Genomic DNA, 26,154 nt, shown 5'->3' on the forward strand with positions numbered 1-26,154 from the left:
CGTCGCTATCGCGGCCGGTCGAGCAGCGGGCGAAGCAGGCGGGACTGCCTTGGTCTGCCGGGTCGCTAGTCGTGGTTTGATCAGCGCGGGCCTCGCAACCGTGCAGAGCAGTCTTTGTTGGCCCATGGCTGCGAGCAGTCGTGACGTGAGCGAGGGCGACAGCAGCGGGGGAGCAGAGGCAAAAAGCGGTACTGCAGTCTCGAGCTGTCAGCCGAGTCACCCAGAGCGCGCTGCGTCGGCGCCGGGTGACGGCAAGCAGGGCGGTGGTGTCGTCTTTGTTGTTGGTGTATTCGGGAACCGGTAGTATCGATATGCAAGCAGATCGGAGATTCCATGGTAGCTGGTTTCCTGGCCAGCGCCGTGCGGCCTCGGCCAGAGCAGCGCGCAGAGGGCGCGCAGCAGATCGCAGCTCCTCTTGCTCGAGTGAGCGCAGCGGAGCAGCTTTGTAGTGTGCATACGTCCATGATCTCCGGTGCCTTTTTTAGAGGGGCGACTCAATATCGGGACGTGAATGCTAGCGAAGGGGACCCATGCGCAGCGTCTCTGACGGCGTTAGGCTAGCTTGGCGGTCGTGCCTTTCATTTTCAGGGGAAGCTGCTAAAAAGCTCTTTGCCTGCCCTTCCGCATTCACCACTGTCGCTCACTCACCACCTTCTTCTTCACGTGTCCGTTTTCTTCTACATTGCCTCTCGTTTCATTGCGTTGAGGTTGTGTAGCTTGGACGACCCGCCCCGACTGCTCCCTCACCCGCCTTGAGGAGGAGAGCCGCTACCCGCCACTTCCACCCAGCCTAATTCCCACTTTCGCCCCAGCAGCAGACAAGCGCCGATTCGCCGCGCGTCTCTCCTGCCAACCACGACCGGCTGCATACTCAGCTTTCCACTCGCTACGCCCGACCACAACACCAGACGCTCTTGCACTGCAGCAGGCACGAGCAGCCCGCTGTGCTACTGAGACATTGCCGCCCCCGCGATAAACAGCGAGCCACTTCCACAACAACACACTCGTTCAACCACCCCATCTGCACCTAGTGCATCGACGTCAACCGTATTTCGCGGCAGCACGACTACGAGCAATTCGACTCTGCCGCTCCTAATGCCCATTGTTTGAGGTACGACCGCCCCTCCGACGCCCGCCGTTTCAGCATTGGCGGCCCCTTGCGCGACAGTTATTGACAGCTCGCCTCGCAGATCTACATCCCACTCTAATAGCTTCCCACGATGTCCGGACATCCACAGGGAGGCCACTACGACGACGGCTACGGCCAGACTCAAGGCCACGCACAGGGCCAGCCTCAGGGCCAGGACGCCTACTACCACGACGACCAGTACGGCCAGTATCACGACGACGCCCACGGCGCCCAGTACCCGCAGCAGGGCCAGCACACCGATTCCTACTATGACGAGCAGTGCGTATAGACCTTCAGCGATGTTTTCGATCGATTGCTAACAGCCATGCAGAGGATACTATGACGGCCAGCAGGGCGGTCAGTACCAACAAAACGGCTACTACGACGAGCGCGGCCAGCAGGGCTACCAAGACGAGTACTACAACGACCAGTATTACGACCAGGGTGGTGCCCAAGACGGCTACGCAGCCAACGGCCAGCAGCCCCGTCGCCGTCAGCACGACTCTGAGGAAGACTCTGAAACTTTCAGCGACTTCACCATGCGTTCCGACATGGCTCGTGCCACCGACATGGACTACTACGGTCGCGGGGACGAGAGGTACAACAGCTACGCCGAGGGTAACCGCGGCTACCGCCCTCCTTCGTCTCAAGTCTCATATGGTGGCAACCGCTCGTCTGGTGCTTCGACGCCAATCTACGGCATGGACTACTCCAATGCCCTTCCCGCTGGACAGCGCTCTCGCGAGCCTTACCCGGCGTGGACTGCTGAAGCCCAGATTCCCTGCACCAAGGAGGAGATTGAGGACATCTTTCTCGACTTGACCGCTAAGTTCGGTTTCCAGCGTGACAGCATGCGCAACATGTACGACCACTTCATGACCCTGCTCGATTCGCGTGCGTCCCGCATGTCGCCCAACCAAGCGCTTCTGTCGCTGCACGCCGATTACATCGGTGGAGAGAACGCCAACTACCGTCGATGGTACTTCGCGGCTCATCTCGATCTGGATGATGCCGTTGGCTTCGCCAACATGAACCTCGGAAAGGCCAACCGCCGCACCCGCAAGGCTCGCAAGGCCGCCAAGAAGAAGGCCAGCGAGAACCCAGGCAACGAGCAAGAGACTCTCGACGCTTACGAGGGCGACAACAGTCTGGAGGCGGCTGAATACCGCTGGAAGACCCGCATGAACCGCATGTCGCAACACGACCGTGTTCGTCAAGTCGCCCTATACCTTCTCTGTTGGGGAGAGGCCAACCAGGTCCGTTTCATGCCTGAGTTGATGTGCTTCATCTTCAAGTGCGCCGACGACTGGCTAAACTCGCCTGCTGGACAAGCTCAGACAGAGCCAATCGAGGAGTTCACCTACCTCAACAATGTCATCACTCCGCTATACCAGTACTGCCGTGATCAAGGTTACGAGATCCAAGATGGCAAGTACGTCCGTCGCGAACGCGATCACGCAGCCATCATTGGATACGATGACATGAACCAACTGTTCTGGTACCCAGAGGGTCTCGAGCGCATCGTATTTGAGGACAAGTCTCGTCTTGTCGACATCCCACCGGCTGAGCGCTACGCAAAGTTGAAGGACGTCCTCTGGAAGAAGGTCTTCTTCAAGACATACTACGAGCGCCGTTCGTGGTTCCACATGGTTATCAACTTCAACCGTATCTGGGTCATTCATCTGACTTCCTTCTGGTTCTACACGGCTTTCAACTCGCAACCTCTCTACACCAAGGGTTACGAACAACAACGAGACCAGAAGCCCGAGAAGGCCGCTACCTTGTCCGTAGTTGCTCTCGGTGGTACCATTGCCTGCTTCATCCAGATCTTCGCTACTATCTGCGAGTGGTGCTACGTTCCTCGACGATGGGCTGGTGCTCAGCATCTTACGAAGCGTCTCTTGTTCCTTATCCTGTGCTTCGTCGTCAACATTGCCCCTAGTGTCTACATTCTTGGTATGGACAAGCGCACCGGTACTATCGCCAACGTTCTCGGTGGTGTTCAGTTCGCTATCGCTTTGGCCACCTTCGTGTTCTTCTCGCTCATGCCTATCGGAGGTTTGTTCGGCAGCTACCTGACACGCAACTCTCGCAAGTATGTTGCAAGTCAAACGTTCACTGCCAGCTACCCTCGCCTCGCCGGCAACGACATGTGGATGTCTTATGGCCTCTGGGTCTTGGTCTTCGCTGCCAAGCTTGCTGAGTCGTACTTCTTCCTGACTCTGTCGATCAAGGACCCTATTCGCATCCTGTCACACATGAAGAAGCCCTCTTGCCTTGGAGACGCCATCATTGGTAACATCCTCTGCAAGTACCAGCCTCGAATCTTGCTCGGTCTCATGTACTTCATGGACTTGATCTTGTTCTTCTTGGACTCTTACCTGTGGTACATCATTGCGAACATGTTGTTTTCCGTCTCTCGGTCTTTCTACTTGGGTGTCTCGATCTGGACACCATGGAGGAACATCTTCTCTCGTCTGCCCAAGCGTATCTACTCAAAGGTTCTCGCCACCACCGACATGGAGATCAAGTACAAGCCCAAGGTCCTCATTTCTCAGATTTGGAACGCTGTGGTCATCTCCATGTACCGCGAGCATCTCCTTGCGATCGACCACGTCCAGAAGTTGCTTTACCACCAGGTTCCTTCCGAGCAAGAGGGCAAGCGCACTCTGCGTGCTCCTACCTTCTTCGTGTCCCAGGAAGATCACTCCTTCAAGACTGAGTTTTTCCCTGCTCAGAGCGAAGCCGAACGCCGTATCTCTTTCTTCGCTCAGTCGCTGTCGACTCCCATTCCCGAGCCTCTACCAGTCGACAACATGCCCACATTCACAGTCTTGATTCCCCACTACGGTGAAAAGATTCTATTGTCTCTCCGTGAGATCATTCGCGAGGACGAGCCTTACTCTCGTGTCACTCTTCTTGAGTACCTCAAGCAGCTTCACCCTCACGAGTGGGACTGCTTTGTCAAGGACACCAAGATTCTTGCCGATGAGACCTCTCAATTCAATGGTGACGACGAAAAGGGCGAGAAGGACACCGCTAAGAGCAAGATTGACGATCTTCCTTTCTACTGCATTGGTTTCAAGTCCGCCGCGCCTGAATACACCCTCCGCACTCGTATCTGGGCTTCTCTTCGTTCGCAGACTCTTTACCGTACCATCTCTGGTTTCATGAACTACAGCCGCGCTATCAAGCTTCTCTACCGCGTAGAGAACCCTGAAGTCGTCCAAATGTTCGGTGGCAACTCTGACAAGCTTGAGCGTGAACTCGAGCGTATGGCTAGGCGCAAGTACAAGATCTGTGTATCTATGCAACGTTACGCCAAGTTCAGCAAGGAAGAACGCGAGAACACCGAGTTCCTCCTCCGTGCATACCCCGACCTTCAAATTGCCTATCTGGATGAGGAGCCTCCTATGAACGAGGGCGAGGAACCGCGTATCTACTCTGCTCTCATCGATGGTCACTCTGAGCTCATGGACAACGGCATGCGTCGTCCCAAGTTCCGCATTCAACTCTCCGGCAACCCAATTCTTGGTGATGGCAAGTCCGACAACCAGAACCACTCCATCATCTTCTACCGAGGAGAGTACATCCAGCTCATCGACGCCAACCAAGACAACTACCTTGAAGAGTGCCTGAAGATTCGCAGCGTCCTCGCTGAGTTCGAAGAGATGACCACTGACAATGTCTCACCTTACACTCCTGGCCTTCCCAGCTCCAACTTCAACCCTGTCGCCATTCTCGGAGCCCGTGAATACATTTTCTCCGAGAACATTGGTATCCTTGGTGACATCGCTGCCGGAAAGGAGCAGACGTTCGGTACTATGTTTGCTCGTACTTTGGCCCAGATCGGTGGTAAGCTCCATTACGGTCATCCTGATTTCCTCAACGGTATCTTCATGACAACACGTGGTGGTGTCTCCAAAGCGCAGAAGGGTCTCCATCTCAACGAGGATATTTACGCTGGTATGAACGCTCTTCTCCGCGGTGGTCGCATAAAGCACTGCGAGTACTACCAGTGTGGTAAGGGTCGTGATCTTGGTTTTGGTTCCGTCCTCAACTTCACCACCAAGATTGGTACAGGTATGGGAGAGCAGATGTTGTCTCGCGAGTACTACTACATGGGTACTCAACTTCCTCTCGACCGATTCCTGTCCTTCTACTACGCCCATCCCGGTTTCCACATCAACAACATGTTCATTATGTTGTCGGTCCAGTGCTTCATGTTCGTACTCATCCACCTCGGCGCGCTCAACCACGAGACGATTCTCTGCCACTTCAACAAGGACCTTCCCATCACCGATCCTCAGTGGCCCAACGGTTGCGCCAACTTGGTACCCGTATTCGACTGGGTCTCGCGTTGTATCGTTTCCATCTTCATCGTGTTCTTCATCTCTTTCGTTCCCCTTGTGGTCCAAGAGTTGACTGAGCGTGGTTTCTGGCGTGCCGCGACTCGTCTCGCAAAGCACTTCTCCTCCGGATCGCCCTTCTTCGAGGTTTTCGTCACTCAGATCTATGCCAACGCTCTCCACACCAACTTGTCCTATGGTGGTGCTCGTTACATTGGTACCGGACGTGGTTTCGCGACAGCTCGTATCCCCTTCGGTATCTTGTTCTCACGATTCGCCGGTCCTTCCATCTACATTGGAGCCCGTTCGTTGATGATGCTGCTGTTTGCCACCATCACAGTTTGGGGTCCATGGCTCATCTACTTCTGGGCATCCCTGTTGTCCCTGTGCTTGGCACCGTTCCTCTTCAACCCCCATCAATTCTCATGGGACGACTTCTTCATCGACTACAGGGAGTACCTTCGCTGGCTGTCTCGCGGAAACACCCGCTCGCACAGTGCCTCCTGGATCGGATACTGCCGTCTCTCGCGTACGCGTATCACTGGTTTCAAGCGCAAGGCTCTCGGTGACCCGTCCGCCAAACTTTCCGGTGATGTCCCTCGTGCTCACTTCACGAACATCTTCATGAGCGAGGTATTCGGACCCCTTGTCTTGGTCGCCATTACCATCATCCCCTACTTGTTCATCAACGCTCAGACTGGTGTCAATGACAACCGCCACAAGGAAGATGAAAAGACAGACCTGAAGGATCCCGAGGCGTCCGGTGCTCTGGTCCGTATCGGACTCATTGCATTCGGTCCCATCGCCATCAACGCTGGTGCTCTTCTGGGCTTCTTCGCTTTGGCTTGTTGCGCGGGTCCTCTGCTCAGCATGTGCTGCAAGAAATTCGGTGCCGTTCTGGCTGCTATTGCGCACGCCATTGCTGTTCTCGTCCTCCTCATCTTCTTTGTTGTTCTCATGTTCCTTGAGGGCTTCAGCTTCCCCAGAGCTTTGTCTGGTATGATCGCCGTCGTCGCTATCCAGCGATTCTTCTTCAAGCTGATCATCACGCTTGCTCTCACTCGTGAGTTCAAGGCCGACACCGCCAACATTGCCTGGTGGACCGGAAAGTGGTACACTATGGGATGGCACACAATCTCTCAGCCTGGTCGTGAATTCCTCTGCAAGATCACAGAGTTGGGCATGTTCGCCGCCGACTTCATTCTCGGCCACGTGCTCCTCTTCTTCATGCTTCCGATCTTGTTGATCCCATACGCCGACAAGGGTCACTCTGTCATGCTGTTCTGGCTGCGACCTAGGTATGTTCCCTCATTACTCGTTCAATTGACATCCGCTAACACGTAACAGTCGTCAAATTCGTCCTCCGATCTACTCGCTCAAGCAGACCAAGCTTCGCAAGCGTCGTGTCATCCGCTACGCTATCCTGTACTTTGTCCTCCTAGTCGTCTTCTTGTGCTTGATCGTTGGCCCAATCGTCGCCGGCAAGTACATCAAGCTGGACGTCGGCCTGCCTCTGTCAATCTTGCAGCCTACTGGATACAGCAACAACGACACCACAAACACCCCTACCGGATCATGTGTCAACGGCATGAAGTGTCCATTATGGAACGATGGTGCTGCCACAGGTGGAGGTGATGCCGGTGGTGCCGCTGCGACCGACGATGCCGCTCGCCGATTCCGTCGGTACATGGCATACTAAAAGCACATAGCGCGAATCGTTGTTTACTGCTTTCGCAGCCTGCATTGTACAATATTGGCAAATCATGAGCGTGGCGACATGGCTTGGTCCCATAATGATTGTAATATCCACTACAGCATTTCCTTCGTTTTAGGCGTTCTACGGCGGGCTACATCGACCTGCTTTCTCTCTTTCTGAACACATTGGTGTCCGCCTATGGCGCGGACTTGACTGCACATACACACGAAGGGGCTGTTTTGGTTCATCATGGAAGGCGAATATGTTAGAAAGTGAATTCATTACATAGATATATTGATGTCTTAACAACTACGACCTTCTTTCCTGTGACTTTATGCTCTCGTGCATCCCTCAATGTCGTCGTTCCCGTATCGTAGGCCAAATCCACGTTGCTCAAGGTAACCGCCTTGGTCACTGTTTTTTACCGTCGCTACTCTGGCCAAGCGAAGTACAGGGCCTCTTCCACTTTGCACAGGTCCAACTTCGTCCTTTGAATGAACCTTACATTTCATCGTTACATCTACGTAAGAAGTTGCTCTTCTCGGGTAGACACCGTGTTTGTTAGCGATCAGTCATAGAGGGCATGGTAGGCTGAGTTCAGGCTCATCGACAAGTTCGGAATCATTGACGGGACATGCCTTACCTGCGTGAAGTCACGTTGGCGTTGCTCTTGCGTTTGGATGACACTGTTTTTTATTCAGCTCAGTGAAGAAAGATGACTGACTAAGTTGCCTGTGGGCGGTGGTTCAATCGCACATCTACTATTTTTTGTATAAGACGCTGCCCAAGCTGTGACCTCAGCCTCCGACTCATAGTACCACTAAGCTCCCTCATCTGATATGGACTACCTAGATATCCTAAGGAGTTTTGCCTTCCTATTGAGCCACTAGGGGTATTCGCAGCTGTAAGGGTTGCGGTACGACCAGATATGGTCATTGAGGAAATCCGGGACTGTGAGAGCGTCACCTCGACTAAGCCAGCTAGCACCTTTGCAATCGCGTTCCCTGTATTTGATATAAGTTCTCCATGCCTAGCAAGAGAAGATGATGCTAACTTACCGGTAGAAGATAGTGCAATGGTCACCAGGCTTCGAAACAGAGCTGGCTTTATCACCTTTGTCATTAAGATTCCCTAATCCAGTCACTTACCATAGGCCAGGCTCAGACATTGATATCACGTACAGCATACTCGGTCGTTCCATCGCGAGTCCTCATGCGTTGCGCCTCGATAGTTTGCGCCGTCATGCAAGGTGAAGGGTCGGTCCTTGTTGCCTGCTGAAGCTATAGAGGTTAATGGGGTAATGAGAACAATAGCTAACTGCATGACACAAGCAGAATAGGCTAACAGGTGAGAGCCTTGGAGGTAGTGGAAGATATTTGGACTGAGAAGTGATGATGAGAGGAGATACTTTATTTTGCGAGGCAACGGACAAGTCTTTATACACTACTCCTTCTGCACCGTAGAAGTGGCACTGAATTACATTAAAAGCATTACACAAGAGACCATCAACCGAGACGAAGTCTCCGGCCTGTTATGTAACCATTTCTCTTACCGAGTATTACGCCCCGCCTAGGTAGGATCCGGAGCCTTGGACAGGTAGGATGAGTATGCGTCGTGGCCTCGGCCGGTGCGAGAAAAAGGCTCAACTGGTTGCCTGACGCCCTGCAAGGGTTTAAAGTACTAGAGGGACGAAGGATTAATCAAGTCTAGAGTAGTGTCGGTGGACGAGAAAGTATGCGAGACTGGTGACTGGTTGGTGGAGCATCTGTCCAACTGCTTCTGAACTCGACTTGCCCCAATTGCGTACAAAATGTTACTACTGGGAGGCTATAGAAAGGTCTCGAGGGCTACCTGGAAGTTTGGTCAACAGACACACGCGCTGTACACACGGAACTAACCGCTTTGGGACGGCATTCCCGGCGTCGCCGCAACATTGCCCAGGTGAACCCCCAAACATCATCGAGGTACCATAGCCGCCACCTACAAAACTAACAGCAACTATGGACCTGCATGAGATACAGAATGTAACTGCGCGCTTCATCGCCGACGCCAATACGCAGTTCAATCGCATACCCGGCTCCGCCATCGCTGTTCGCTACATCAAGTCGAGTTACCAGAATGACCCCGTTCGCAGCGCGGTAGAGCTGTTCTTGTTCCTCTTCGCAGTGCGCTACCTACTTGCACCCAAGTATAGCACCAAGAAGAAGGTTCAACTTACGGATGAAGTATGTTTTGCGCCTTGCAGACAGACTGACCGACATGGCGGGCTGACGAGGAAATAGGAGATCGACGAATTGGTCGAAGACTGGACGCCAGAACCGCTTGTCGCGCCCACTACTGCCCTCGAGGAATTGGACAACGAGAAGCGACCCATCATTGTTGGGTATAGCAAATGCCCTCCCCAGTGTTCCGAACCCAATGCTAATGAGCACTGCGCAGACCTACGGGCCCCAAGTCGAAGCTCTCCAATGGCCGCACCGTCACGAACCTTGCCTCGTACAACTTCTACAACTTCCTCTCCAACGATGTCCTCAAAGACAAGGCCATTCAGACCCTGCGCACCTACGGTGTCGGCCCCTGTGGCCCCCCTGGTTTCTACGGCACACAGGACGTTCACATGAAGACCGAAGCCGACGTCGCTGCACACCTCGGTGTCCCCGCCTGCATCATCTACGCGCAATCCTTCTCGACTATAAGCAGTGTGATTCCCAGTTTCAGCAAGAGAGGAGATATTATCGTAGCGGACAAGGCGCTCAACTTCGCTGCGCGCAAGGGCATTCAAATCAGTCGCAGTACTGTCAGGTGGTTCGAACACAATGATATGGAGGATTTGGAGAACGTCCTCAAGAAGGTTGTCAAGGAGCAGGCCAAGAAGCCGCTCACCAGACGCTTCATCATCACCGAGGGCCTGTTTGAGAACATTGGGGATGTGGTGAACCTGCCAAAGATCGTACGTCGATCGCGTGTCCATGCTAATTATCAAAGTGACGAATTGGCTAACAGCTTGTGTAGGTTGAACTCAAACTCAAGTATAAATTCCGTCTCATCCTCGACGAAACCTGGTCCTACGGCGTCCTCGGTCGCACCGGCGGCGGCGTCACCGAAGCGCAGAACGTTGACGCTGCAGAAGTAGACATGATCATCGGCTCGCTTTCTGGCCCTCTCTGTGCGGCAGGAGGATTCTGTGCCGGTAACGAGGAAGTTGTTGAGCATCAGCGCATCTCGTCTGCGTCATACACTTACTCCGCTGCGCTTCCTGCTTTGTTGAGTACAACAGCGAGTGAAACAATCAGTCTGTTGCAACAGCAACCGGATATCCTCGCGGGACTCAGGGACAATGTCAAGGCGATGCGGGGACAGCTGGACCCTAGGAGTGATTGGGTTAAGTGCAGTAGCTCAGGAGATAACCCCATCATGCTCCTTGTTCTCAAAGATGAGGTTATTGAAAACAAGAAACTGAGCATCGACGATCAGAACCAGATCTTCAGGGAAGTTGTTGACGAGGTACGTTCTCTCCGTTGCGTTCCCAATTTTATCTTTAGGCAAGTTGCTAATAACCACAGTGTCTCGCAAACGGCGTCCTCATCACACGACTCAAGTCTTTCCCACTCGGTCTTGGACTGAACCCCCGCGATGCGGGCTGGCAACCTACACCCGCACTGAAGGTGTGCGTGACGAGCGGTCTGACAAAGAAGGAGACAGAGAAGGCTGGTACAATCATAAGGCATGCCGTCACCAAGATTGTTAGCCGACGGAAGTAAATCATGTAGCTGGCGGGTATTGGGTTTTGGGCATTGTCAGCATGAAGGCGGCGTTTAGGCTTCGAGCATTTGCTTATGGCCTGTGTATATGTACGATATACTTCTTGTATAATTTCCTTGCCATGTATATCTCGTAATAGATAATATCTTGTTTAGAGCGACTGCAATAGTAGAAGGGCTTTTGTGCTAATTGTGCAACGCGCTGAGGCAAGACATCCCTCAATTTCGGCGCACAGTGCTGAGTAGACAGATCTTAGCCCCTCTGTTCAAGACACAGCCACAGACTTGGACATGCTGAACAAAGAACTGCCGATGTAGAGAAACAATTGCCGCAGGCACGTGCGAATCACATGGCTGAGCCGGGCAGTGCAGCAGCACGGAAGTTTGCGTAGGACGAAAATGACGTTGGTCCCCAGCCGCCTTGATCTAGGCCCAAATTGCCCAGGGCACGTCACTGCCTACCTGCGCACACCAACAACAAGCTTTCTCCACGCAACAACCCTACCCAGACCCTTAACTTCCCGGCTCCCCCCTCTAGTTTCTGCCTTTGCGCAACACAATATACCCCGATATCTCTGTCTTGATTCTTGCTTTGAAGCAAGCGGAAGCGGCACATTGCACAGTACACACACACCCGCAACAACATCAAAACCATGTCGCAACGACGGAACGGCGGAGAGCCGCAGCCCAAGGACGAGATGCCCCCGGCGAAGGGTGAGGGTATGTTGGCGAAAGAACCCAACGCGATATATGGACATGAAGGGGCTAACAGGGAGAACAGTGCAGGACAAGCAAAAAAGGCTCCTCTCGCAGGATGCTGGACATTTCTCTCTCGTGAGAGCTCTGCACGCCGCTGACTACATTACCGAGCTCAATGGTACGTTTCTCGATATCCATTCCGACACACATTTCCGCCAATTACGACGCGAAAGAACGAGAACCTGTACTAACCAGATGCCCAGGCTTCTGCGGCGTAATGTCCATCATGTCCTCCCTCCGCTACTGCACGCAGTCAGACCCCTTCAACTACACGAACCTGTACTGGGCCCTCGGCTTCATCCCCCTCGGCCTCTTCTTCGACTTCATGGACGGCAAAGTCGCCCGCTGGCGCAAGAAGGCGTCGCTCATGGGTCAGGAACTCGATTCCTTGGCCGACCTCGTCTCCTTCGGTGTTAGCCCCGCCGCCGCTGCCTTCTGCCTCGGTCTGCGCACTCCCGTCGACCACCTGCTCCTGAGCTTCTTCGTGCTCTGCGGTCTTACGCGTCTCGCGAGGTTCAATGTTACGGTTGCTATGGTGCCAAAGGATGCGACGGGCAAGAGCAAGTACTTCGAGGGCACGCCGATTCCCATGTCGCTGGGTATCGTGCAGGTCATGGCATACTGGGTGTACAAGGGCTGGACGCTGGAGCAGATTCCCATGGGTCTTTGGCTTGAGGGCACGGCGTTTGAGTTCCACCCTGTTGTTGCCATGTTCATTCTTCACGGATGTTTGATGGTTAGCAAGAGCGTCCATATTCCCAAGCCCTAGATTGCTGGAGCAGAGGTGAGAAGCTCAGCATTTTGTATGTGAGCCGCTGCGATTGGGACGATGGAAGTAATGGATCTTTGGCCTATAGAGAGGATAATCGGCTGCTTTTGTCCTGTTAGTGAGACGCATGACGATGCTATGATCGATTAGCGGGCGTACAAAATACAATGATACCCTATTATCAAAATCATCTAACAGAGACTCGACCGAAACTGCACCATCTCTAGAGGAAGCAGCATTGAAAGGCAATTACCATGTCACTGCAAGTCCCTGTGAATTAAGAAGTCTATTCGAATTGTTACTATTACAGAGAAAGTCAAGTTCAATGACTGTGGTATCATGGTTCTAAATCTGCGATTCAAGCCTTCCTGAACCAACAACAGGAAGAGGAAAGTTCCATCAAACAGGACCGAAACAGCTTCTGACCCGATACACCTCATGCCGACCTAAATGCTGCAAGGAGCCAAGCTCTCCAGAGATGGAGTATGCAAACATGCCGGAAAGGTACAAGATAGCTTGTCTGGAACCTCCACCAGGGCGATGGTAACGCAAGATGATCGTGTCTTGTGGCAACTGCTCGACGATCATGACGTCTATTTTGGTGTAGGCGACGACATTGTCGCAAACGGGAACAAGGAAAGTATGTCAAGTTGTGCAGTGATACAATCACCGCGTGATGATCAAAGAGAAACCGTCGAGCCATTGTGCGTAGGAGCCTGATATGCCGCCGATGGTGTAGCCACGAGGAGGGATGAGCGTGTGTCTACACATTCGGGTTAGCTAGTATTCGTCAAGCCATGGATCTGATACATACCCGCTACCACCTTTTGGGTTTCCATACCACTCGCTCTTCCTCCCCAGGCTTGTTAGTATTTGTAGACCATCGATCCAAAGGCCAGCGCGCAGAGAAAAGCCCAGCAGCAGCTCTCCTTTCCGGGTATCCAAGGCAAACTCAGTCATGCTACCTCCTCGCTTGCCGAAAAGTTGGGTGTGTGTGTCTTCATACACAAATTCCAATCCATCCACCGCGGAACCATGGTACACTTTGATGCTAAGCAAAAGCTTGGTTTGAATGTGGACGTAATCGAAGATGACTTCATGAGGCTGTGAGCCCTGCATCTGTGAGTAGCCAAGCTTGCCACCGCGGTAGCCCCATCGCCCGTCCGGTATCTTGACTCGGGAGTTCTTCTGGTTGGAAAGCTGGCTGAAATCCTCCACCACGTGCTTGCCTCCACCGGCAGAGTAGACTTCGAGCTTCAAGCGCAACTTTTGCTTCTCCTTGGGTAACAAAGAACGAAGCGAGTTTTCTTCCAGTGCAACCTGTCGTGGATACTGGTTGTCCTGTTCAGGAAACTCTTTCCAGTAGTGACAAACCTCCTCTCCTTCGGTGTACAGCTCCACCCATGCGATGCCTGATTTCGAGGTTGCGATGACACCGCCTTGGCTCACATCGACTGTCCACACTTGGACACTGCCATCCCCATTGATGTTCGGGCTATCGATAGGTATGCGGAAACAGGGGTGAAATCGGAAACGGAGGACATCGAGCTTGTGCCATCTGCACTCGTCGTTTGGCAGGACTAGACGCTGACCGGTTGACTTGGTGCGGGTTGAGTAGGGTTCTCGGCAAGTGAAGGTTCGGTTCAATGTAACGTAGTCGCGTAACATTACACCCGACTCCTGATGAGGACAACCAAAGAGATGACCCGTCTCATGCAGATGGGCACCGATGCCTATGTTGGCAGCTTCCCAGTTGCTTCCAGATTCGTTGCAATCATTGGCGACGAAGGCAGTGTTAGTTTGTGTACAGTCTTGGAAAGCCTGGAAAACCTCTTCGATGCTCGACGGATAGCTGTGGAGCGCATGCGAGCCAAAGATGGCTAGCTGTAGATCTCCAGTACCCCCGCCTAGAGCCGCATGTCCTCGAACTGTGTTCTCTTGCGTGTCCCAATGTGTGTCGAGGAACAGACAAGAGACGTAGTGTTTCTGGCCTGGTACCATGGGGAAGTAGTCTCTACATGCTTCTATCGCAATGTCGAAAAGTTCGTTCTTCTTGGTTCCTGGTCCGTACTGCTGCGCGCGTTCTAGGTCGCGAATTTCAGCGACAGACCTTCTTGAGCGTATAACGTGGATTTTGGCCTGCGTCCGGTATTGGTTGTGCTCCCAATCCTGGTAACTTAGCGTTCCAGGTTCCCAGGCATCTTCAAATCGGAAGCAGCGTCGACCGAATCCGTAACGCTTCATCTGCTCGCCAGTAAAGGCTTGCCAAAGATACGCAGCCATGCGGAATTTCTTGGTCGCAAGCTCGAGGCCGTTACCTTCTCGCTCGATGCGCTCTGGTGGGGCGTCGTAAGTGCCGGGAGAATCATGACCTAGTATGATTGCAAGCTGGAGAGGCGGCGAGTGCGACAATGGGAGGTAATTAATATTGATGAAAGAGGCATGTGAGGGTACCGAGGTGTTCGGTGAGGAGACCTTGGGCGAGGCAAAGTCAAGTCGGATCCTGTTCCAGCCAGGCTCCAGGTGCACCAAGGCCTTGAAGTAGGAGTCATGTACTGGCCAGCAAGTAGATGGGAAGCGGCCCTGATGGTGATTAACCGTAAGTGTGCCGTCCAGCGGTTTGCTCTGTGCTTCACCGATCTGCCCGAATATCAGCAGTACTTGTTGGTGTACCCAGGAGTTATCCGAGACCGATAGGATGCGCGGCGCGAGTAGCGAAGATCTATTAAACGAGCTGTTGGAGCCGGTCGAGGTAGGCGATGCTAAACCCTGAAGGTACTGTTAGAGCAACGTCTTGTGAAGATGGCTACGATTTCTTACATTCATGCTATAACGCTTCACAGGGTCGACAGTCGGTCGCTGAGGTCGCGCAGGCGCAGGTGTAGGGCCATTGGTGAGGTCTTTGGTTTGAGTGTTGACTTCGTCGGTGGTAGAGGTGGCTGGCGTAGTAGAGGGCGTCGACGAGCCAACTTGAGAGGAGTTCAAGGTAGAGGCGGATACGCGATGGGCTAAGCCTTTGCCGTTCTGGGCATCGGCACCATTTGCTTGCTTGTCGCCATTCTTGGACATGCGGCTGCTCTTCCTACCAAGGCTTCTGAGGAAAGACGGCATGGTGACAACTACGGCGCTGGTATACGGGTCGAATTATGAAATCATAGGCGTAGGTATCGTCCAAGGTCCAAAGTGGATATGTTCAGTGTCGTCTCAGTGAGGTACAGCGCAGGTAGGTAACGAGCGACAAGGAGGGCGCGGTTGTGGAGCTGTGAGGACGCGTAATACGGCGAGCGTGATAATCACTGATAGGGTGGGAACAAGCGAGCGGGAGAGTGTACTGGCAATAGCTATGTACTATGCGGGAAGCGAGTGAAAGCAGGATATGCAGTATGACGGGAGAGGGCAAAGAAAGCTGGTGGTGAAGAAAGTGGCAGCGCTGTCGAGGTGGAGAGGCAGCCGACGTGAAGTGCTGCAGCTCCGTCGATCCAAGCTAGCAGGACCGAACAGGTAGTTGTTCAATTGGGAAGGCTCTAGCGCCAAAGCAGGCCAGTTGGCAGGAATTGGCCTTGTTGCGCAACTGCGGGAGGACAGCTAGTAAGAGTTGCGACTGTGGAGTCGAGCGCGAGCGCATGGTGAGCAGGCGTTCGCGACTTCCTAGCGACTCAACGAATGACGTTGGTGCGCAACGTCCTCTAGCCGCTTTGGGACGGCAGGTCGTGATCTGACATGTGTATGCCATCCAGTGTCATGTCCATCAGCGCCGTGAGCGACAATGGCATGGCAGGCTGTCCGCCATTGACACACGCATGTGATGCGCATGCGGCGTCGAGGCATATGTGGTGGCCGGCCCCGTCACCGATTCTGCGCGTCGTCATCCGCGCATCCATGTGGTGTAGCTCGAGAAGCAACGGACCTCGCCCGTTCCCCGAGGATGGCCTGCAGCGATAAGGCAAGGCGTGTCTGAAACATTCCCACGGTCCAGCGTTACCGATACCGTACGGTACCTCTCCTGTCTTACTCAGCACGTTACCGCAGCCACCAGATGCGCGACCCCTGCCGCTCGCCAAACCCTCAGCAGCATAGGTTTTCTTTGTTGCAGGCGCACTCGGACAAGGCTCCAGCGCCGGATAGGAGCCCGCTATGGGGTCACTAAGGCTTTCGTGCCGCTTGCGACTCCTAGCACCTTGACTTCATCATCACTCCTACAACGCCCTGGCAAGTACGAGGCCTGTGCTGCCGCAGACTTTGAGGCTAGTCCGCTTGCATCGCCAGCTCCTCACATTCCTTGCCGGACCGTCACCTCAGCTCCGCCCACGTTTCGTCTGTAGCAGCCCTATCGAGACGTTCAGCGGGCCATATCACTGCTGGATCTCCCTACCCCGTCGTCCAACCCAATTGCTCTGCCATGGCTGAACAGGATGAAGTCGCGAGCAAGGTCCTGCGAAGGGCCCAAGTCTCAAAGGTCCATCTCTCCGTCTGCAGCCCCTCGCCCTTTGTTTGCTAACCAGGTGCACTACAGATGACCCGAACGCTGCAGAACCGCCTCGCCCTGGCCAACGTCAAGATGAAGAACGGCTGGGAGAGCCTCAGCCTGGATGCCATTGAACCCGTCCTCGACGGCGCTGAGCGCAAACGTAAGCGCCCCGGCTCCAGCAACGAAGCCATGTCGGATGTTTCGAGCGTCTCCGAGCGCTTCTATCAACCCAGCGTCCTCGACTCCTCCCCACTCCAAGCCCCCATATTCTCCGACGATGTCCGACGATCCGTCAGCCGGTCCGTCAGCACAGGCAGTTACCTTCAAAACAAGCGGCCCCGTCAAGACCGGACAATGTACCCAGCATCGAGCAACCACGCCCGTGTCAAGGTGAGGACAGCCACCAGCGCTGCTACCTCCTGGAAGAACAGCTTCCAATTGCCCGAGTCTTCGCCCGTATACCATCGCCGGCACGCACGTTTTGGTCGTCAACATGTCCCTAGCCTTTCTTTCGTCTCCGAAACCTCGACCGTTCCCGATCCACATTCGCCCCTACTCTCCGAAGACGATGACGAAGACCTACCCATCACATCCTTCTCTATCAACAGATCGCACTTCTCCCTCGACCGATCGCACTTCCAGTCATCGCCGCCGCCGCAGAGGGCCCCACGCACGCCGCCCCCTGATGTCGCTCGCTCAGCACGTCTTCGACAACGTGGATTCAATGCTGCCGGCGCAGCTCGGGAAGGAAAGCAAGGAGATGACGATGCAAACCTCTTGATGTACCTGGCTACATCACCGACACCAGTCCGTCCAGGTCACCAGAAGCCGCAGATGCTCGCGCCATCGACTCCTCCACCCAAAGCGACACCTCTTCCCTCGTCGATGATGTCCACGCCCGGCGGTGGCGGCTCTCACTACATGGGTTTCGGACTTGCGACACCGTCAACAAACCTCAATTTTGCCGAGTTCCTCAACATGTCGCCGAGTCCTGCGCAGGCCAATGCATCGTCATGGAACCGCACCCCTGTGGCAACACGAACACCTGCTGCCGTCCGAGAAGCACGACGTCACCTCAACTTCGATAACATTGGTCCTCCTGGTGACGCTTCCCACATGAACGCTCATGTTGGAAGAATGGACGGCCCAATGGACCTTGGTGGAGAGCTCATCTCGTGATCCTCGCATTATCTTCCACACACAGCCCAACACTCATGTGGGCACGACGCAACGACACCAGGGCGACATTAAGCATGCGCAGTGCATCGCCCCGCCACCAATCCACCCAATGCCGCTATCGAATAGCGTCTCCTTTCTTCACTTACTGTTGGTTCCTTGATAAGCATGGCGTTTACAGAGGCAAGACCTCTTTGGTTATGGAAGGCATCATCGACACACCCCATGCATAACTGCATACGTTTCCTACGTTATCTTTCACCAGTACCGCCCAACCGCCCCTTGGCGGCAAAATCGAGCTAGCAACAACGCAAGCGCTTTGTATCACCCTTCACGCATATCCCCGTTTGAACACTTTTTTTCCAGCGACTGTATTCTAAGCAATTTTCTGTTCATTTGTTTGCTATCAGCTCAGCACAGCATAGTATAGCAGTATCACATAACGCGAGCGGTAGAATGGGACCGACGGCCTAGCCAGGCACCTCCGAAATGCAACTGTATTTTGGGGTTTGGTCATGTAGGCGAATAATAAGATGCATTGAATGATAAAGTGCCGTACATACTTGTTTCCTGGTCTCGCTAATGCACTGTGGGAAGGCTGTGTACGATAGCGAATCATCGCTACGCCACACGTCTGCATTTCCAACCACTACCACCACTTGTCTGAAAGCTATGCGGCAAATGCGAACATGATCAACGGTTTGCAGCAGAATGAAGTACACTAAAGATCCTATGCACCCTTCACGAGCGGTAACACCCAGGTGTTACAACGACCACGCCGCCCTTCCCATCACACCATCACGTATTACCTGCATGTACCCTACATACACAGAACAACACATCAATTCGGAAGATCTCGAACCACTGCACCCCAGGTAAGAGTCATAAAGCCCTACAAGGAGCAGCCAGCCACACACCCCTCCTCCTAACCTCCGCATATTCTCACAGCCAATGAAATCTTCCAAAATCGACGCGCTCCAGAAGTCGCCGACGCGTTTCGTGCCAGCTTCGTGTCCGAGTCGCAGCGTCTTGATTGGCCACGGCGCTGGTAAAAGGCGAGGCCAGCCCTTGTCGCCAAGGGTAACCATTAAGCCCCAATCTGGAAGCGTGGCTGGTATTGAAACGTGATGATGTAAGAATGCGCGGCTGGTAAATCTGTCTGTACGGTGTGGATTCGTGACGGGATGATCGCCGATTTAGTGGGTGTTAGGCCCGTGGCTGGTGGTGCATGGTCGCGGGCGGCTTGGGTAACGAACGGGATTAATACACCTCACTTCTGATAAATGCGTCGGCTGGGTGACGGGACGGGTCACGCATGCATTGTCAAGGTGACCACTTAATGTTGATCTTAAAGAAGCAAAGGCATGAATCACTGCTATCGCACCTCCAGGGCTAAAGATTGAAGTTACTTTTCTCGCCCTTCGTACTTCTTTTGCCCAGTGCCCAGGTCCACGTATTAGCCTCGAACCCAGAGGACCCGCGGCTCCATCTCCGGGTAAGACCAAGACCCGGGAATCTTTTGTCAGTGCGAAATGGGGGTTCTACCAAACCTGCTTTCGGTGGTGCATTGTCTGTGTTCGTATCCCATCCTGGCTATGAGGGAATTAGGATTGGTGCTTATGATGGCGTTCCTAGCTTCCGCGGAGAGAGAGGGTCAGATTGGGAATCAGATGCAGGGTGAAATGTGAAATGCAGGTCGAGTCGCGGTACCAGTCGTAATCACACCGCGAGTTCCATGGTGGATGAGGCTCTTCGTGCCTGAAAGATTACGATTCCCATGGGAAGAAATGGGTGTATGCCCTGCAGATGGCTAGCAGCCTGCAATCGTCCCATGGTAGCCTGACAGCATGTTGGCAGTTATCAGGGCATGAGTAACTTCTTCTGTTTCAATCGATTATTGTGGAAAATGCATCTTGCTATTATTCATCATACAGATCTGATAGCCGGAAGATCCGTCATTCCTGCTACGTTTCCTTACATTCACCCATCTTTCCATACTATGCGTCCCATCGGTATCTCGTAATGAAGAAAAAGAACATTGCCCTAACGCCGCCGCTCTTGCTAGAAATCACGCAATACGCGCTTCTTTCATATACACATGGCCGTTGTCAGAAAGCAGAGAATAAGACACAAAGAAGATGGACAAGAGTCCTAAGAAGAGCAGGAAGTTGGTGGGTCTGAGCCATTAGATTACCTGGCATATGTGTTTGAGTTGACTTGGCTCGCCATGACCATCATCCACACGAGGAATATGCTTCCGATGATCCAGAAAGCGAACTCGGCTTGCCAGCATTGGCCTGTCTACTGTTAGCCATATGTCTCTTCACTTGTCCGAGTGGTTTCAAACACCAAGAATACTTACAGATATTCCTCTGCTGCAGGAATGCCAATGTATCCATGTTCGGCCCATCCACGTCGTTGTTGAAGACGTATGTATTGCACTGGTTGTTGATGTTGGGTCCGGCGAAAAGTTGTATCGCGGTTCCGATGATTCCGGCGATGAAAAGGACGAGGAGGATGAAGGAGAGGAGCATCATAGTGCCTGGGAGGAGTTTCCGTTGCGCGATGAAGACGATCTCGATAATGATGAAGATTATGGCCAGAGTGCCAACTGTGACGCCGTAGGGCATTATCCTGTTAAAGGAATTAGCAAAGCATTCATATGTATACCTCGCTCACTATGCTGGCCGCATAGGAGGTTGTAGAGTGTACATACCATGGCGTCCCCAGTCCCATCCGATCTTGTATCGCCATAAACTGCGCATTCACTCCCAATATTGTTCCGGCTGTTGCAAGCATGACAATCGTCCAGATGTTCAGCTGTAGGTCGGGCCAGTAGTACTTCTCCCGTACTACTACCGCTGAGCCCACAACTGTGCCTGAATGTCCTGCGCGAGCCATTGTATCTTTCTGTCGCGCCTCGGCGGCTAAGTCGGGAGGGTTCTGGTGAATGCGATAGCGGGCAGGCTTGCGCTAGAGTGTTCTTGCTGTGGCGTTCGATATGCGCAACGGTGGTAGTTCGCCGGTGCAACGGTTCTTCGAGTCCAGAGTTCTTGCGCTTCGAGCTACGGAGCCTTGTGTCGTTGATTTGCTATGCCGCCTATCCGCAGATTAGGCTTGGGACTTGGCGCTGTCGCAACGTTTCCCTTCTCCTATACCGCGAAAATCGGGTGCTTTTTCGCTCCCGTTTTCAATTGCTTTTGTCGCGAGAGTATCTCGAGTCTTTGCGCTCGCAGTCGTGCAGTGTGTGCGGTGATGGATGACGTTCCAGGTAACCTCAGCAACGTGCGAGGGTGTTGCGGGGCGGGTGCGGAGGTCTCGGAGGTGCCTCAACAGTGAACACTTCCTTCAGGGTGATGTTATCGTGGACGCGAGAATCAAGAAAGATGTTTGCGGAGACGCGGGGAATAGAATGATGGAAATTGCGAATGCACGATGCTGAAATTGCCAAAGCCCCTGTTGTTGTGGTCCGAGGAACCTTCATGGCAGCCCAGCCTCCCAAGCTGGGATGGGGCTGGGAACGAGACTATTGGACCGGCGCAAACATCCCTTTGCTACAAACCTGGCATGTTGACATGGCTCCAGTGTTTGACAGTTGTGACGTCTGATTTATTGTCTACTGTTAGCTTCTTCGAAATTAGCATTGACTGGTCTGCAGATGTTATTCATGCTGATAATAAGCCGTGCGACTCACTGCAGCAGCGCGTAAACTATGGTACAGAGCCACCCAATGCAAACAGGCATCTGGATACGAATCACTCATGGTATACGTCCATACAGCTGTATATAGCAAGTTTGCGTTTGGCAGGCCTTCCATATGTGCAATACTTTTGGAAGCGCTGTTTCATTGCTGTAGTGAGCAGCTACCAGTCTAACGAACAGACCGTAGTATAGCGATTTCCAAAACAACAGCTCATACTAGCGGACCAGTGCATTCCTGTGATCTTTGCCATGTAATCGATAAGTCTGGCTTGCGACGTCTTGCGATCGTTTCCCGCACGGTCGCCGGCGTCGAACTCTGCTCTAGGAAATGTTTCAGTCGCCCAAATGCATCGGGCAGGTTGGACTTCAGAGTAATTTGACTAGAAAATATAACGCGCGCATCCTTTACAAGATGTCCATAGCATGGCGCCATGTCTAGACATGATACATTGGCCCCATCAACTCCAAAACGCCTCAAATGATCATGGTATCGGTAGGTAGTCGTAGGATCGAGCCGAAACGGCAGCGCAGACGGTTGCGCATTGCCAGCGTATTCCGAATGAAGTGGTGACCGTCCCGGATCGAGGCACTTAGTATCCTCCTCGGCCACGTCCACCAAAACCACCACCGCCGCGTCCACCTCTTGAGAAACCACCACCGCCGCCGCCGCGACCGCCGAATCCACTTCCTCCACGGCCACCGAAACCGCCGCCACGTCCAGGAGGTCCACCACGTCCTCGGGGTGCTCCACGACCACGACCTCCGAAGCCACGAGCTGCGCCACGAGGAGCTCCACGACCGGCACCGGCGGCCCTCTTAGGTTTCGTAACACCACCGACGGGCTTGGGCTTGGGAAGGAATCTAGAAGAGTTAGCGCAAAAATCCCAAATGCCATCTGAACCAGCTCACCTGTCAAGAGGGAGCAGCTTGTCGCCTCCAATGTAGAATTTGTCGCCAGCCTTGAAAGACTTGGCTTGTATGCCCTCTTGAGGCTTGATGGTGAAGTAGACCTGGTTCAACGGGCCGAGGATTTCGTCGACTTTGCCGATGGGTGTCTGTAGCTGGGTCAGCCCGTCATCCTTGCCTTTTCCCGTCGCAGTATATGTACCTTGTTCTCCAGGTAGATGGGCGCGTTGAAGTAGGGGATCTTGGTGTTTATCGATTCGCAGAACATCTCGTTTTCGCAGTCGTGAACGAATTTGCCCATTTCTAGCATGGTCATTAGCGCTTTGCTTGACCGTGTGATCGCGCCACGTACCGATGACAGTGTCTGGGGGTCCGAAAGAGCCTCCTCCGAAACCACCGCCGCGTCCTGTCGCGCATTAGCTAAAAGTCGTGTAGAGCTCCAGACATGCTACATACCTCCACGAGGAGTAAATCCACCACGTCCGCCGAAGCCGCCGCCGCGACCGCCACGAGGAGTTCCGCGAAATGCCATGTTGTTGGTGATGTTGAATGTGGATCGGTGCGCGAAAGGTGAGCTTGGTCTAGAGCTTCGCGAAAAGTTCGACTGAAAATGAAGTTGCAGATAGCGCGGCCAATCGGTACCACGTTTCGCCGGTGGCTCCTTCCGCCGCATGCAACCCCACCAAATGCGCCTCCTAAACGGCTAAGTGGGCTGTCGTGCGCGCGCATCTTTTTGGCATTGTGACTGAGTCTGACGTTGCTTTGCTTTCGGACCGGACTCTGCACACCGAGCAGGAGTCACCATAGCGCCCGCATCTATTATAGATCTACTGCACTCCCATCACACCCCCGAGTTGCAGCACCTCGCATACGCCTGAGTCACAGCTCACACAACCCCGCCCAACGCGCCTGAGACTCGACAACACCAACAACATGGCGGACGCAGTCAAGGATGCAGTCAACTCGGCTGTCGAGGGCGTCAAGAACTTGGCCGTAGATGCCGAGAAGAAGGTCGAGCAGAAGGAAAACAAGGCCCCCAAGCCCAAGAAAGAGAAGAAGGCCAAGGGCGATGCTGGTGATGGTCGTCCATTGATGCTCGACCCTGCGCCGGCCTTCATCGACCACCGCATCCAGATCTTCGAGAAGCTCAAGGCGAGGTACGACGAAGAGATAGCCCAAAAGCCCCACGGTACGCTCATCCCATAATGCCGACGATTCCTAGTACTGACACCTCACGCCTTGCAGAGAAGATTACCATCACCCTCGAAGACGGCAAGAACATCGAAGGAGAGTCATGGGTTACCAGCCCCGCCGACATTGCGCGAAACATCGCGAAGAGCTTATTCGAGCGCACCGTCGTTGCGCGTCTGGACAAGGGCACACCCGATGAGACCCTATGGGATCTCGAGCGGCCTTTGGAGAAGAGCTGCAAGCTTGAGCTTCTACCATTCGACGACCCCGAGGGCAAGAAGGTCTTCTGGCACTCGAGCGCACATATCCTAGGAGAAGCATCGGAACGTAGATTTGGCTGCGATCTCTGCATCGGCCCTCCAATTGAGGACGGCTTCTACTATGAAATGGCTCTTCCAGACAACGCCGCAGTCGATCCCGCCGACCACAAGCCACTCGAGACTATTGTCAACACCATTGTCAAGGAGAAGCAGCCGTTCCAGCGCTTGACCCTCTCCAAAGACGACTTGTAAGATTTTCATCCCACGCGTAAGAAGAATGCTAAAACTTTCCAGACTCGAAATGTTCAAGTCGAACAAGTACAAGCAGCACATCATCAAGGACAAGATCGCCGACGGCACCTTCACCACCGTGTACCGCAACGGACCACTGATCGATCTTTGCCGAGGACCACACGTACCACACACCGGACGGATAAAGCAGTTCAAGGTCATGAAGAACTCCGCATCATACTTCTTGGGTGATGCCAAGAACGACAGCTTACAACGTATCTACGGTGTCTCATTCCCCGACAAAGACGCAATGCAGGCCCATCTAAAGTTCCTTGAAGAGGCCGCAAAGCGAGATCATCGCAAGATTGGAAAAGAACAAGAACTGTTCTTCTTCCACGAATACAGCCCGGGTTCATGCTTCTTCCTTCCGCACGGTCAAATTATCTACAACACACTACAGGCCTTCCTTCGCGAGGAGTACTGGAACCGTGGGTACCAGGAGGTAGCATCACCAAACATGTACAACTCAGCGCTGTGGAAGATCTCTGGTCACTGGCAGCATTATGCGGAAGACATGTTCACCTTTGATGTTGAGAAAGAGAAATGGGCGCTGAAGCCTATGAACTGCCCTGGACATTGCCTGATCTTCAAGCACCGCGAGCGAAGTTACAGGGAACTGCCCATTCGCATGGCCGACTTTGGTATCTTACATCGAAACGAGGCTAGCGGTGCCCTCACTGGTCTCACGCGAGTCCGTCGTTTCCAGCAGGACGACACTCACGTATTCTGTACCCAAGACCAAATCACAGAGGAAATCTTTGCACTTTTCGACTTCCTCAAGGCGGTATACGGAAAGTTCGGCTTCACATTCAAGCTGAAGCTAAGTACACGCCCGGAGGGTTTCCTTGGTGACATCGATACCTGGAACAAGGCAGAGGCCAAGCTGACGGACGCCTTGAACGAGTTCACAGCTGCCGGTGGTGGCGCTTGGGAGCTGAACCCTGGAGATGGTGCCTTCTACGGTCCCAAGATCGACATCACCATCTCTGATGCTTTGAAGCGAGAGTTCCAGTGTGCTACCATTCAGCTCGACTTCCAACTGCCCAACCAGTTTGAGCTCGAATACATGACGTCCGAAGTCATTCCCACAAAGTCCAAGGACCAGCCTCAGGCTCAGGAAGGCGGACACATTGAGCAGAAGAAGGAGAAGCTGGAAGGCGCCGACGTCACAATCCCCAAGAAGATCAAGGAGCCGCAACCAGGTTACGCTCGCCCTGTTATGATTCACCGTGCTATCTACGGATCCTTCGAGCGATTCATCGCGTAAGCTTCAGTCCCTACGAATTGCTCGAACATGTTCACTGACAACAGTAGTATCCTCACAGAGCACTTTGCCGGACGATGGCCTTTCTGGCTCTCACCTCGTCAGGTCATGGTCATTCCCGTCATGCCTGGCGCGAACGACTACGTCAAGGAAGTACAGACAGCGCTCCGCAAACACCACCTCCACGCCGACATTGACATCAGCGGCAACACCATGCAAAAGAAGATCCGCACAGCACAACTCGCACTCTACAACTTCATCATGGTCGTTGGTGCCGAGGAACAGCAAGCAAGGGCTGTGAACCGGAGAAACCGCGACGACCAAGAGACACAGCAGCGTGGTGTCATCGTGCCTCTCGATGAGGCGATAGAGAAGCTGGTCAAGTTGAGGGATGAGCGCAACATCGAGAACAAGGTCTAAATTCTAGGTGGTA

At 53.6% G+C, this 26,154-nt stretch overlaps 8 protein-coding genes across 8 annotated transcripts; 5 read left to right on the top strand and 3 right to left on the bottom strand.

The window, feature by feature from the left end:
- Nucleotides 1–1,220: 1,220 nt before the first annotated feature.
- On the top strand, nt 1,221–7,177 carry J4E87_004095 (uncharacterized protein; the record flags this gene model as incomplete). The annotated part of the gene is made up of 3 exons (XM_049375718.1): nt 1,221–1,408; nt 1,461–6,776; nt 6,826–7,177. The coding sequence occupies 3 exons, from the start codon at nt 1,221–1,223 to the stop codon at nt 7,175–7,177; spliced, it is 5,856 nt and encodes a 1,951-aa protein (XP_049234703.1).
- A 1,997-nt stretch (nt 7,178–9,174) lies between these two features.
- J4E87_004096 (uncharacterized protein) lies at nt 9,175–10,935 on the top strand (the record flags this gene model as incomplete). The annotated part of the gene is made up of 5 exons (XM_049375719.1): nt 9,175–9,399; nt 9,457–9,557; nt 9,614–10,124; nt 10,187–10,678; nt 10,738–10,935. The coding sequence occupies 5 exons, from the start codon at nt 9,175–9,177 to the stop codon at nt 10,933–10,935; spliced, it is 1,527 nt and encodes a 508-aa protein (XP_049234704.1).
- Nucleotides 10,936–11,588: 653 nt separating this feature from the next.
- Nucleotides 11,589–12,463, top strand: J4E87_004097 (uncharacterized protein; the record flags this gene model as incomplete). The annotated part of the gene is made up of 3 exons (XM_049375720.1): nt 11,589–11,655; nt 11,717–11,812; nt 11,898–12,463. The coding sequence occupies 3 exons, from the start codon at nt 11,589–11,591 to the stop codon at nt 12,461–12,463; spliced, it is 729 nt and encodes a 242-aa protein (XP_049234705.1).
- A 666-nt stretch (nt 12,464–13,129) lies between these two features.
- Nucleotides 13,130–15,574, bottom strand: J4E87_004098 (uncharacterized protein; the record flags this gene model as incomplete). Its single annotated transcript, XM_049375721.1, has 3 exons — nt 13,130–13,226; nt 13,278–15,232; nt 15,284–15,574. The coding sequence occupies 3 exons, from the start codon at nt 15,572–15,574 to the stop codon at nt 13,130–13,132; spliced, it is 2,343 nt and encodes a 780-aa protein (XP_049234706.1).
- Nucleotides 15,575–16,862: 1,288 nt separating this feature from the next.
- On the top strand, nt 16,863–18,110 carry J4E87_004099 (uncharacterized protein; the record flags this gene model as incomplete). Its single annotated transcript, XM_049375722.1, has 2 exons — nt 16,863–16,919; nt 16,977–18,110. 2 exons carry the CDS (start codon nt 16,863–16,865, stop codon nt 18,108–18,110), a joined length of 1,191 nt encoding a protein of 396 aa, XP_049234707.1.
- A 2,187-nt stretch (nt 18,111–20,297) lies between these two features.
- Nucleotides 20,298–21,008, bottom strand: J4E87_004100 (uncharacterized protein; the record flags this gene model as incomplete). Its single annotated transcript, XM_049375723.1, has 3 exons — nt 20,298–20,404; nt 20,470–20,741; nt 20,824–21,008. The coding sequence occupies 3 exons, from the start codon at nt 21,006–21,008 to the stop codon at nt 20,298–20,300; spliced, it is 564 nt and encodes a 187-aa protein (XP_049234708.1).
- A 1,391-nt stretch (nt 21,009–22,399) lies between these two features.
- Nucleotides 22,400–23,247, bottom strand: GAR1 (H/ACA snoRNP pseudouridylase subunit; the record flags this gene model as incomplete). Its single annotated transcript, XM_049375724.1, has 5 exons — nt 22,400–22,670; nt 22,719–22,864; nt 22,918–23,018; nt 23,068–23,121; nt 23,172–23,247. The coding sequence occupies 5 exons, from the start codon at nt 23,245–23,247 to the stop codon at nt 22,400–22,402; spliced, it is 648 nt and encodes a 215-aa protein (XP_049234709.1).
- Nucleotides 23,248–23,648: 401 nt separating this feature from the next.
- Nucleotides 23,649–26,141, top strand: J4E87_004102 (uncharacterized protein; the record flags this gene model as incomplete). The annotated part of the gene is made up of 4 exons (XM_049375725.1): nt 23,649–23,904; nt 23,961–24,414; nt 24,461–25,720; nt 25,772–26,141. The coding sequence occupies 4 exons, from the start codon at nt 23,649–23,651 to the stop codon at nt 26,139–26,141; spliced, it is 2,340 nt and encodes a 779-aa protein (XP_049234710.1).
- Between the last annotated feature and the right edge of the window lie 13 nt (nt 26,142–26,154).

This window comes from Alternaria ethzedia (genome assembly GCF_023757985.1).
Source record: "Alternaria ethzedia strain BMP 0044 chromosome Unknown scaffold_7, whole genome shotgun sequence".
NCBI lineage: Eukaryota > Fungi > Ascomycota > Dothideomycetes > Pleosporales > Pleosporaceae > Alternaria > Alternaria ethzedia.